This window comes from Pseudorasbora parva, chromosome 18, assembly GCF_024679245.1.
Source record: "Pseudorasbora parva isolate DD20220531a chromosome 18, ASM2467924v1, whole genome shotgun sequence".
Classification (NCBI taxonomy): domain Eukaryota; kingdom Metazoa; phylum Chordata; class Actinopteri; order Cypriniformes; family Gobionidae; genus Pseudorasbora; species Pseudorasbora parva.
This window is the reverse complement of record NC_090189.1, coordinates 2381466-2395558: the sequence shown is the minus strand read 5'-3', so window position 1 is coordinate 2395558 and position 14093 is coordinate 2381466. Positions and strand designations below refer to the sequence as shown.

The 14093-nt window shown below is 36.4% G+C and overlaps 1 protein-coding gene and 1 long non-coding RNA gene across 2 annotated transcripts in view; one reads left to right on the top strand and one right to left on the bottom strand.

The window, feature by feature from the left end:
• Positions 1–2882, bottom strand: part of ermp1 (endoplasmic reticulum metallopeptidase 1) — a 72930-nt gene extending 70048 nt beyond the window's left edge. The window contains exon 1 of the mRNA XM_067422749.1: positions 2308–2882. Coding sequence (XP_067278850.1) covers positions 2308–2687 — 380 coding nt within the window. The 5' untranslated portion in view covers positions 2688–2882. The remainder of the gene's footprint in view (positions 1–2307) is intronic.
• Positions 2883–8516: 5634 nt separating this feature from the next.
• On the top strand, positions 8517–9825 carry LOC137046120 (uncharacterized). Its single transcript, XR_010898895.1, has 3 exons — positions 8517–8590; positions 8670–8844; positions 8952–9825. It is a non-coding gene; the product is annotated as an uncharacterized lncRNA (long non-coding RNA).
• The last annotated feature ends 4268 nt before the right edge of the window (positions 9826–14093 follow it).

The window sequence follows — 14093 nt, the reverse complement described above, 5'->3', positions numbered from 1 at the left end:
CCCTGCTCTATCCCATTCTACCCGCTCTATCCCACTCTACCCGCTCTATCCCACTCTACCCGCTCTATCCCACTCTACCCGCTCTATCCCATTCTACCCGCTCTATCCCATTCTACCCACTCTATCCCACTCTATCCCGCTCTACCCTGCTCTATCCCGCTTTATCCCATTCTACCCGCTCTATCCCGTTCTATCCCGCTCTATCCTATTCTATCCCGCTCTATCCTATTCTATCCCGCGCTATCCAATTCGACCCCGCTCTATCCCATTCTATCCCGCTCTATCCCATTCTATCCCGCTCTATCCCATTCTATCCCGCTCTATCCTATTCTATCCCGCTCTATCCTATTCTATCCCGCTCTATCCCACTCTATCCTATTCTATCCCGCTCTATCCCACTCTATCCTATTCTATCCCGCTCTTATCCTATTCTATTCTGCTCTATGTCGCTCTATCCCATTCTATCCCACTCTATTCTATTCTACCCCACTCTATCCCGCTCTATCCCACTCTATCCCATTCTATACCTCTCTATCCCATTCTATCCCATTCTATCCTAGTTTTTTGGTGGGTCTATCTCATGATATATCCCGCTCTATCCCATTCTATCCCGCTCTATCCCATTCTATCCCACTCTATTCTATTCTACCCCACTCTATCCCGCTCTATCCCATTCTATACCTCTCTATCCCATTCTATCCCATTCTATCCTAGTTTTTTGGTGGGTCTATCTCATGATATAATATAAAAATCTATAGTATTTTCCATATGGTGATTTACCATGGTACTACTATAGTATTCTTTGAATGTATTGAAGAGACATGTAAATATTATATTACATTATGAATATGGTAATTATGCAAAACCCTAGTAAAGCTCCATGGTGACAGGCTGATTGTACCATTTTATTAAATTAATGCTTAACATACAAAAAAAGGAAATCCTGCACACTATCAATACATTTTATTAGCAACGTTTCTGTCTCATGTATATGCCATATATCTCATATATGCCTCATGAAGGTCATGAGACCGAAACGTTGCTCATTAAAAGGTTTTGATTTTTGCAAGTATTGATAGTGTGCGGGATTTCCTTTTGTGTTTTTTTTGTTGAGATTTTTTGATTTTTTATCCTGCGTCCTACAGGTGTGCAATGGTAATTGTGCACTAATTAAATGAATGCTTACAAGAAGAATAAATGTTAAATAATTCGGATCTTTAACCTTCATGTGACTTATTTTATATTGACAGAGATTATTACTTATTCTTGTAATGCTTTCCTGTGTTATCGAAGCCTAGCTGACAGATATTTATCAGCCTTAAAGCATTAATAATATTTCTCATAAGTCAATGTTACCATGGTAGCCATAGTTAATTCAATAAATAAAAGGTGCTAGACTAGTTATTGTTGTCATAATAACGCCACCACTGCCATAAAAACAATAGAAGTATCAATAACAAGAGAAACAATAACAGTAGTAAGTAAACAAATGACTGAGAATTGTGTTCATAATTAATACCAATTAAAAATATACTTAATTTAGATTAAATAATATAAAAACACACATGCAGACTTTCCGGAGATTAAAATACAATGTTCAATGTTAATAATATTACAGTTTTGAAAGTTTTTGGGTGGGTCTATCTCATGATATAATATATTTCCATATGGTGATTTACCATGGTACTTCTATTTAATGTATTGAAGAGACATGTAAATATTATGAATATGGTAATTATGCAAAACCCCAGTAAAGCTCCATGGTGACAGCCTGATTGTACCATTTTATTAAATGAATGCTTACAACAAGAATAAATGTTAAATAATTTGGATCTTTATGACTTATTTTATGTTGACAGAGATTCATATTTATTCTTGTAACGCTTTCCTGTGTAATCAAAGCCTCGCTGACAGATATTTATCAACCTTAAAGGATTAATAATATTTCTCATAAGTCACCACTGCCATAAAAACAAAAGAAGTATCAATAACAAGAGAAACAATAACAATAGTAAGTAAACAAATGACTGAGAATTGTGTTCATAATTAATACCAATTAATAAAAACACACATGCAGACTTTCAGGGGGAAATAAAATGCTTAATGTTAATAATATTAAAGTTTTTTAAGTTTTTTGGTGGGTCTATATCATGATATAATATAAATATCTATAGTGTGTTTCCATATGGTGATTACCATGGTACTTCTATTGAATGTTTTGAAGAGACATGTAAATATTATGCTATATTATGAATATGGTAATTATGCAGACTCCTAGTAAAGCTCCAGGTGCCAGGCTGACAGTACCTGGCCCGCACGGCGTTGAAGTGTCCGCTGCTGCCGCTGATGATGAGCTGATGGACTGAGATCAGAACCAGAACCCACAGCACACACACGAACCCGACCACCAGTACCGCCGCGGAACTCTCGTGCAGCAGCTGAGCGCTCGCTTCCGGCTTGGGTTTGCGGAAATCGCGGCTCCGGAACCCGTTGACCGCGGCCGCCTCATCGCTTCTGTCCGGCTGGTGCTGGTTCTGTTGGGCTCTGATTCTGCGGACTGTAGAGTCTCTCTCCATCTTTAATGCTGCTACTGCTGCTGTCAGCACGAACGGAAGCGGCGGAGGGACAAACTTCAGCAGAGACGCGCTGCGGTGATGGGAGGGGCTTGACGGACAGACCACGCCCATGTGAACAGAGGCTCCGCCTACTTGTTTTAGTTTCCGTGTCAGTGCAAACTAAACTGGTGCTTTACTGCCATCATCTGTGTGATACACACACTACACCCATTATCACATTAAATCCTCAATATACTGCCTTATTGACATAAAGAATGATCTTAAATCTATAAACTATTGTTTTTCCAGTATATTTCTCTTTACAGCTATCCATATTCTATTTCTATATAAATATTTATGTATATGAAACATATCCACACATTATGTTCTCTTTATTACACTGTAGACAAATATTTAAAAAAAATAAGCAACCTGGTTGCCTTAAAATTTTCAGTTCATTGAAATTAAAAATTTGAGTTAATACAATGAACATTTTTGAGAATCGACAAACTTTAATCAAATATTGAAAAAAATATGTAAGCATATTGGGTAATTGTGTGTTTTATTTGTGATGACGCAGTGAAACATGCCATGTTAATGTCCTAGGAATTGTGTTATGTTAATGATTTATCAAATTTTTTTATGTGGTTCAGAATCAGATATAACAAAAAAATTAATTTCTATTTATTAAACCAATTTCCTTCATTGTTTCAACTCAAATTTTTAATTTCAATAAACTAACAAATTTAAGGTAACCAGGTTACTTACTTTTTTCAGTTAAACCAACAATATTTTTTAGTGTAGTTTTAAAATGGAAACAAATATAAATAACACACTCAAACATCCAAGAAAAAAAATAAGATATCACAATTATATAAATCCATCTTTGAAATTAATAATCTAGATATCAAATCTAAGTGTTAGTTTAGCTCTTTTCCATATTCTGTCCTAAGGGGGTTGTGATAGTTTTCCCACTTTTAGTCTAGTGAATATTTCTGATGGCTAATTTTTTGGAAATTAATTTATGTTCAAACTATAGCTACAAAAAACAATTCAGTGTTTAAAAATGAAAAAGTTAATTAAGCACATGTTGATCTATAATGGGGCATGTTGTGTCACACTATAGGAACCTGCTGTATACTGATACTGATGCTGAATTATGAAATACTGTGTAAGATATGATAGGGAAAAAAAATCAGTCTAAGATGAAAATAAAACTGCATTTGAATTGATTACATAATCAGTTTTATAGGTAAACACTGCTGTCCTATCCTGTCCTATTCTATTCTATTCTATTCTATTCTATTCTATTCTATTCTATTCTATTCTATTCTATTATTTCTATTCTATTATTTCTATTCTATTCTATTCTATTCTATTCTATTATTTCTATTCTATTATTTCTATTCTATTCTATTATTTCTATTCTATTCTATTCTATTATTTCTATTCTATTCTATTCTATTATTTATATTCTATTCTATTCTATTATTTCTATTCTATTCTATTCTATTCTATTCTATTATTTCTATTCTATTCTATTCTATTCTATTCTATTATTTCTATTCTATTCTATTCTATTATTTCTATTCTATTCTATTCTATTATTTCTATTCTATTCTATTCTATTATTTATATTCTATTCTATTCTATTATTTATATTCTATTCTATTATTTCTATTCTATTCTATTCTATTCTATTATTTCTATTCTATTCTATTCTATTATTTCTATTCTATTCTATTCTATTATTTCTATTCTATTCTATTCTATTATTTCTATTCTATTCTATTATTTCTATTCTATTCTATTCTATTCTATTATTTCTATTCTATTATTTCTATTCTATTCTATTCTATTATTTCTATTCTATTCTATTCTATTATTTCTATTCTATTCTATTCTATTATTTCTATTCTATTCTATTCTATTATTTATATTCTATTCTATTCTATTATTTCTATTCTATTCTATTATTTCTATTCTATTATTTCTATTCTATTATTTCTATTCTATTATTTCTATTCTATTCTATTCTATTATTTCTATTCTATTCTATTCTATTATTTCTATTCTATTCTATTCTATTATTTCTATTCTATTCTATTCTATTATTTCTATTCTATTCTATTCTATTATTTATATTCTATTCTATTCTATTATTTATATTCTATTCTATTCTATTATTTATATTCTATTCTATTCCATTATTTATATTCTATTCTATTATTTATATTCTATTCTATTATTTATATTCTATTCTATTCCATTATTTATATTCTATTCTATTTTTTATATTCTATTCTATTCTATTATTTATATTCTATTCTATTCCATTATTTATATTCTATTCTATTTTTTATATTCTATTCTATTCCGTTATTTATATTCTATTCTATTCCATTATTTATATTCTATTCTATTCTATTATTTATATTCTATTCTATTCCATTATTTATATTCTATTCTATTATTTATATTCTATTCTATTCCATTATTTATATTCTATTCTATTCTATTACTTCTATTCTATTCTATTATTTCTATTCTATTATATTATTTCTATTCTATTCTATTCTATTCTATTCTATTATTTCTATTCTATTCTATTATTTCCTATTCTATTCTATTCTATTCTATTCTATTCTATTCTATTATTTATATTCTATTCTATTCTATTATTTCTATTCTATTCTATTATTTATATTCTATTCTATTCTATTCTATTATTTATATTCTATTCTATTCTATTATGTATATTCTATTCTATTATTTATATTCTATTCTATTTTTTATATTCTATTCTATTCTATTATTTATATTCTATTCTATTCTATTCTATTCTATTATTTATATTCTATTCTATTCTATTCTATTCTATTCTATTCTATTCTATTCTATTCTATTCTATTCTCAATAATCATATATTGATTGAAGATGGCTGCTGTGAGTGATCTTTGTAAAGTATGTGAGGAGTAAAATAGATCGTAATTTCTAATCCAGCGGGTTTTGGACGACCTTGGAATTCAAACGGATTGCCACAGACTGTGGCGCTTCAGCGGAATGGCCCCAAAAAGACCGAGGAAGTGGATGACATTACAAAGTCTCTGGACTCCCTAACTGAGGAGATGCTTTCTGTGAAGACACAGCAGAGCCGTCTTCTGGAATCATTAGAGGAGGTTAAACAGCTGCGCCTCCAAAACATCGAAAAGGACAAACGGATCGTGGAGCTTGAACGGAGGGTGGACGATCTGGAGCAGGATTCCCGGATGAACGACTTGCTCATCACCGCTATTCCTATCAAACCCCGCTCGTAGCCGCGGACAGCGGAGATGAGCCTGGCGAGAGGGAAGTGCACTCAGTGGAGCAACAGGTGGCAGCCTTTCTCCAGAGCAAAGGAGTGGAGCTGGACCTGGACTGCATTGACGCATGCCACCCTCTAAGAAGGATCATCAAGGATAGACCAGCAGTTATTTTGAGATTTGTCAACAGGAAAAACAAGACGGCTCTGTTAAAACAAGGCCGCAAACTCAAAGGGACGAATGTTAATGAACACTTAACAAAGAGCAAGATACCTCAAGAAGCAAGAAATAAACTCCAACACACATGGGTAACTAATGCTCAAACCTTCATCAAGTTAAATGGTTCTCCTGACCTGAGGAGGCGAAAATTCACATGGTAAGAAACATGGAAGATTTGGACAAATATCAGTGATCATATAACGTATAACTATAACTATTTAAAAATGAAACCAAGCCTATGATTTACTCACCCTCAAGTCATTATAGGTGTTTATGACATTCTTCTGTCAGACAAATACAATCAGAGTTATATTTAAAAAGTCCAGGCTAACGTTAATCCCAGCAGTAGTTGGAGCTGTTTCTGAAGTCCATTAAATGCAGCTGTCCGTCAAATAACGTGCTCCACACGACTCCGATGGGTTAATAGAGCCTTCTGATTCCAATCGATGCGTTTGTGTGAGAAAAATATCCATATTTAAAACTATATAAAGGAAACCCGCCTTGAAGTCTTCCATTGTAGCCACGGCTGTTTAAGCCACAAGATGGCGCCAGCGTTAAGCACAGAAGTAGAACCGGTCAAGATAACTCGCAGTACCCGGATGAGCCGGTGTTATCTGGAAATAACACACCGCTGGAATGCGCGATTGACCAATCAGAATCAAGTATTTCACAGCGCTGCGTAATAATGCTTTATAAATGATGAACTAACTATTTACTAATGCTTAACTAATGCTTCATAGCGTGAGTTATAATAAAGTGTTACCAAATAATCTCTATAAATCTTTTCTTAAACTTAAAACCAAAGAAGCGGAGAATAGATATAAGCTGTATAACAATAAGTTGACTGATATAATAAGAATAGCCAAGAAATTTTATTATAAGAAACTATTGATTGATAATAAATCTAATATTAAAGGAACTTGGGCGGTATTAAATAGTATTCTCAAAAAAGACTGCAAAAAAATACTTACCCAGAATATTTAGTTGATGCCGATGGTGAATATCGTAATAAGAACAGGGTAGTTAATAGCTTTAATAATTATTCCGTAAACATTGGCCGTGACTTGGCAGAAAGAATCCCTGATGTTGAGCACAATATTGATAAGATTGAGAATAATTTAAACACCATCTTCCTTCCAGCAGTTAGTGAGGAAGAAGTAATGAATATTGTCCAAAAGTCCAAAAATAACTTCTCGATGGACTGTTATCCCATCAATATGGCAATACTAAAAAAAGTTATTAATAACATCAAAACACCTCTAACGCACATCTGTAATCTGTCACTTTAAATGGTTGTGTTCCTAAGAAAATGAAAATTGCAAAAGTTATTCCGCTATTCAAAAATGGCAATAAACATACTTTTACTAATTATAGACCAATTTCATTGCTTCCTCAATTTTCAAAAATTTTAGAAAAAATATTTAATACTCGATTAGAAAAATGTGTTGATAAATATAATCTGCTTAATGAAAGTCAGAATGGATTAAGAAGCAAAAGATCTACATTGATGGCTATAATTGATTCAACAGAAGAAATATCAAATGCATTGGACAATAAAAAATGTACCACTGGAATATTTCTTGACTTGAAAAAAGCCTTGGACACGATCAATCCTGCAATATTACTAAACCCTCTGGGGTTCTTCATTTTTGGGGTCACATTCAGGACCTTCGGGTCAAAAATGACCCCAAAGGGCCTAATTAAGATTTTAATTTTTTTTTTATTTTTAATATTTTTTTGGTGTTTTGAGATAATTTTATGATTTATTATTAATATTTATGCAATAATTATGACCTATTTTTCCCATTGAAAATAATAGAAAATTTATATATATATATATATATATATATATATATATATATATATATATATATATATATATATATTTTTTTTTTTTTTTTTTTTTTTTATTAAAATGTATTTCATTTTAGAGGCAAGCCTAGGCCTCATGAAAACATTTTTTTCAATTTTATTGGTGCCATCTGGTGGACACATTGAGCATTTATATCATGCAATAGCACATTTTTACCACTAGAGTGGATTCACAGAACCAGTGTGTGTGTGTGTGTGTGTGTGTGTGTGTGTGTGTGTGTGTGTGTGTTGGGTAGGTTTAGGGGCAGTGTAAGGGGATAGAAAATACGGTTTGTACAGTATAAAAACCATTACGCCTATGGAGAGTCCCTGTAAACCACATAGACCAACATGTGTGTGTGTGTGTGTGTGTTTTTTTCTCTGTTTTGCACTCTGTATTGTTTGCCATCATTAAATTACTGCTAGTATCAGTAATTGAAAAACACACACTGATTACCCACTAAAAATTATTATAAATATTATAACATATCCTGACAGCTGCAGAAAGAAATATTTTCTGCAAAAATGTCCCCGTTAATGCGCAGTAAATAACATGTGGCCATGGCTGATAAGCAATGTGTGGGATGATAAAGAGTACTGATCAGCTCTTCATAACCTCACACACCCCAGCGTGTCATCCATATACACCCTCCTCAGCTCACGGTGATTAAAACACTTTTTACTTTTAATGAAACTGAAATGGAATTGCTCAACAATTATTAACTTTAAATTGTATCTTCAGTATGTTTTGCCACATATATAGTTTAAAAAGAAGAAGGAAAACAAAACATCAGGACAGGAGAGAAAGAGAAGAATGGCAGATAAACAGAAAGAAGACGAATCTCAAACAGATCCAGGACAGGAACAGATCCGGAGACGCGTCAGACGGAGCAGCATCAACAGCGGAGCACCAAACTGTGAGTCTTTATGATCTTTAATAGCGACTCTCTCTCTTATTTTAACTGGATGAGGGTTTTCTATCAGTTTTAAACGCTGTGTTTGTGATCTATCTCCTTGTCTGCAGTTTTTCATGATCCGGACAGACCCGCAGAACATCACTCTGCTCCTTCAGATGAGGAGAAACACTGAGCACATTCAGATCATGAAGAAAGTTAAAATACTGATGCAGAAATGTGATCTGGGCAGTTTTGTATGTGTGCGTCTGTGTGTGTTTGTGTGTGTTTATGTGTTTTTGTGTGTTGGCTGGTAAACCCAACGTTATGGGGACAAAATGTCCCCACAAAGATGGCAATATCCGAAATCCTTGTCCTTGTGGGGACTTATACAGGATGAGTTTTTTTTTGAGAAAGTAAAAATGCAGAATGTTTCCTGTGATGGGTAGGTTTAGGGGCTGTGTGTGTGTGTGTGTGTCTGAAATTCTTCATCATGTTCAGACACTGAATAAGTATGTATTTTTGTATTGTTTATATTTTATTTGATATATTTTTACATATATATCATTATGAATAGAATCCACCATAGTCAAGTTCATATTTAAGACGGCAGTATAAGATGAAAGGATTTTTTAATTACAATTGTAAGACTGAAAAAACTAGTAGATGTCGAATTGTCTGAATGAGGAACAAGGACTCTCTGAGAAAATAACGGAGATTAACATCTGAACTGTCCCTCACACACCACTGGAGACGCAAGTCTCACCTCACTATCAGCTAATCTACATCTTTCCCTGTTGACCCTTCTCTCCCCCAAATCCTTCCCTGTCTCATGCTGAGATCACTGAAAATACACACAGAATCTCTATATTACAATGTCAATCCTCACGATACAGTATTATATGTGTTTGATATGGTTTGAAATGTCTCAGTGCGACTGGTACAAAGATCTCATCCTCACAGAAGTTAACCAAAAGATAATCAATGTTTTAAGAGTTTAGAGATATCTTGAGTTTAGAGATATCTTGTCTTAGTTTGGTGGGTGTGGCTTTCAGCCATTTGGCCTTTACATCGACACAAGTCTTGATCAATGCAGATTCCCATTGTGAACTCGTGTTTACACTTCAAAGAGTTTGTGCATTTGTTTCTGGGTATTTAAGGGAATGTTACAAAGAGCTCAGGGCTCGACACTTTAAACCGGTCAGCCCGTAATGCTGGACGTCTCAAGATAGCCAGCATTATGTAATTTTCAGAAGTCAGGTATACATTTCATTCTTTACTTCAGAGTATTTGATGTTATATATGGAATTGATTATGTAATTGGCTTTATACATTTACCTGACTGTTAATAAATTGTTACACTTTGATTGATTCTGACTTGCTCTGGAATTATTCAGGTTGGGTATAATTTCAACAAAGGGTTAAACGGAATAATTAAATGTGTACATAAACTATTAAATATAAATGACCATATAACCAATTGGCATTCTAACCTAAATTCTAAATTATGATTAAATGGAGTCAGATAACGAGGAATTGGAATAAAATCCCCTTTTCCCCGCTGAAAAGACGAACGCGACCTTCACCCGCCGATCGTTAGCCTCCATTGGGACGATTTGGGCGGCCTTACACAATGATTCCTTTGTTTGTCGACTTCTTGAGTTTTTATAACTTCTGAAGATGAGTCGTTTGTTGTGCCTTTGTATAAGCATCTGCTTAATGTATTAATGTTAATGTAATATACATATTTTTCCTGAATAAAACTTGTGTTGTGAAGCTGCCTTTAAATGCATTAAACTTTAATGCCATCCCATTCTTAATCCGTAGGGTGTAATATGGAGTTGGTCGCCCATCGCAGCTATAAAATGCTGTTATAATAATGCCAACAAAATGAATAAAAATTAGGGGTGTAACGATATATCTGAAGAGACACGAGCGACAGCTTATGATGAACAGATTTACACATACTGTAGTAAACACGGACGGTCAGATGATTGATTGAGAAAACATCACAAGAGAGTTAATGCAGAATTAAAGTTCTCGGATGAGCTGAACATTTAGTTTGAGACTAGCGGTCATTCTGACGAGCTTTCCTGCGGATGCATAGGCTACTCATATGATGACACTCTTCAAAAGTGCAAATATTTAAATCACCAGATCACATTTAGTTTTAGTAGTAGCCTATGATTGTTCAAAGAGGCAGAAGCGATGAGTTCAAAATAAAAGGAGCAATGATGAGGAGCAAAAGAAAAGTTTACGGAGTTCCAGTGACATTATTACATGATTAAACGACTATATATAATGTTGAATATAATGTATAATGATGCATTGGGAGAATAAGCTATGTGTGGGTCCTAATAATAATAATACACAAATAATAATATTATTATTTTAATAAATAGCCTAATTAAAAAAGTGTAAAAATAAATAAATAATAATACCCTCTTCTTTTTATTGGCGTAAAATATCGGGATACATATCTTATCTTGAGTTCAGTATCGTGATATATATCGAATCGTGACACGAGTGTATTGTTACACTCCTAATAAAAATGCCCTCAAAAATTCAAGATGGGGCAAAAAAAAAAGCACATTTGATAATAACAATGGAGGGACAGAACTGTTTCAGATTTCATCAAAAGTTTTTCATTCGTGTACAGAAGATGAAGGGCGAGTAAATGACAGAATTTTTATGTTTGGGTGAATTATAACCTGGATCCCAGCCGAACTTAGCCCCGCCCACAACATTTTTAGGTCAGGCGGTTGGGTCTGTTCTCGCTCCATAGAGGAGTAATTATCCCCGAACAGAAACTGACCAATGAGATCATCAGGGCGGGCTTTAGCCGATGATGGACAGATGATCGATAGAAACTGACCAATGAGATCGTCAGGGCGGGCTTTAGCCGATGATGGACAGATGATCGATAGAAACTGACCAATGAGATCGTCAGGGCGGGCTTTAGCCGATGATGGACAGATGATCGATAGAAACTGACCAATGAGATCGTCAGGGCGGGCTTTAGACGATGACGGACAGATGATCGACAGAAACTGACCAATGAGATCATCAGGGCGGGCTTTAGACGATGACGGACAGATGATCGACAGAAACTGACCAATGAGATCATCAGGGCGGGCTTTAGACGATGACGGACAGATGATCGACAGAAACTGACCAATGAGATCATCAGGGCGGGCTTTAGCCGATGACGGACAGATGATCGACAGAAACTGACCAATGAGATCATCAGGGCGGGCTTTAGCCGATGACGGACAGATGATCGACAGAAACTGACCAATGAGATCATCAGGGCGGGCTTTAGCCGATGACGGACAGATGATCGTCAGAAACTGACCAATGAGATCATCAGGGCGGGCTTTAGCCGATGACGGACAGATGATCGACAGAAACTGACCAATGAGATCATCAGGGCGGGCTTTAGCCGATGACGGACAGATGATCGACAGAAACTGACCAATGAGATCATCAGGGCGGGCTTTAGCCGATGACGGACAGATGATCGACAGAAACTGACCAATGAGATCATCAGGGCGGGCTTTAGCCGATGACGGACAGATGATCGACAGAAACTGACCAATGAGATCATCAGGGCGGGCTTTAGCCGATGACGGACAGATGATCGACAGAAACTGACCAATGAGATCATCAGGGCGGGCTTTAGCCGATGACGGACAGATGATCGACAGAAACTGACCAATGAGATCATCAGGGCGGGCTTTAGCCGATGACGGACAGATGATCGACAGAAACTGACCAATGAGATCATCAGGGCGGGCTTTAGCCGATGACGGACAGATGATCGACAGAAACTGACCAATGAGATCATCAGGGCGGGCTTTAGCCGATGACGGACAGATGATCGACAGAAACTGACCAATGAGATCATCAGGGCGGGCTTTAGCCGATGACGGACAGATGATCGACAGAAACTGACCAATGAGATCATCAGGGCGGGCTTTAGCCGATGACGGACAGATGATCGACAGAAACTGACCAATGAGATCATCAGGGCGGGCTTTAGCCGATGAAGGACAGATGATCGACAGAAACTGACCAATGAGATCATCAGGGCGGGCTTTAGCCGATGACGGACAGATGATCGACAGAAACTGACCAATGAGATCATCAGGGCGGGCTTTAGCCGATGACGGACAGATGATCGACAGAAACTGACCAATGAGATCATCAGGGCGGGCTTTAGCCGATGAGGGACAGATGATCGACAGAAACTGACCAATGAGGTCATCAGGGCGGGCTTTAGCCGATGAGGGACAGATGATCGACAGAAACTGACCAATGAGGTCATCAGGGCGGGCTTTAGCCGATGACGGACAGATGATCGACAGAAACTGACCAATGAGATCATCAGGGCGGGCTTTAGCCGATGACGGACAGATGATCGACAGAAACTGACCAATGAGATCATCAGGGCGGGCTTTAGCCGATGACGGACAGATGATCGACAGAAACTGACCAATGAGATCATCAGGGCGGGCTTTAGCCGATGACGGACAGATGATCGACAGAAACTGACCAATGAGATCATCAGGGCGGGCTTTAGCCGATGACGGACAGATGATCGACAGAAACTGACCAATGAGATCATCAGGGCGGGCTTTAGCCGATGACGGACAGATGATCGACAGAAACTGACCAATGAGATCATCAGGGCGGGCTTTAGCCGATGACGGACAGATGATCGACAGAAACTGACCAATGAGATCATCAGGGCGGGCTTTAGACGATGACGGACAGATGATCGACAGAAACTGACCAATGAGATCATCAGGGCGGGCTTTAGCCGATGACGGACAGATGATCGACAGAAACTGACCAATGAGATCATCAGGGCGGGCTTTAGACGATGACGGACAGATGATCAACAGAAACTGACCAATGAGATCATCAGGGCGGGCTTTAGCCGATGACGGACAGATGATCAACAGAAACTGACCAATGAGATCATCAGGGCGGGCTTTAGCCGATGACGGACAGATGATCAACAGTAACTGACCAATGAGATCATCAGGGCGGGCTTTAGCCGATGACGGACAGATGATCGACAGCAACTGACCAATGAGATCATCAGTGCGGGCTTTAGCCGATGACGGACAGATGATCGACAGAAACTGACCAATGAGATCATCAGGGCGGGCTTTAGCCGATGACGGACAGATGATCGACAGAAACTGACCAATGAGATCATCAGGGCGGGCTTTAGCCGATGACGGACAGATGATCGACAGAAACTG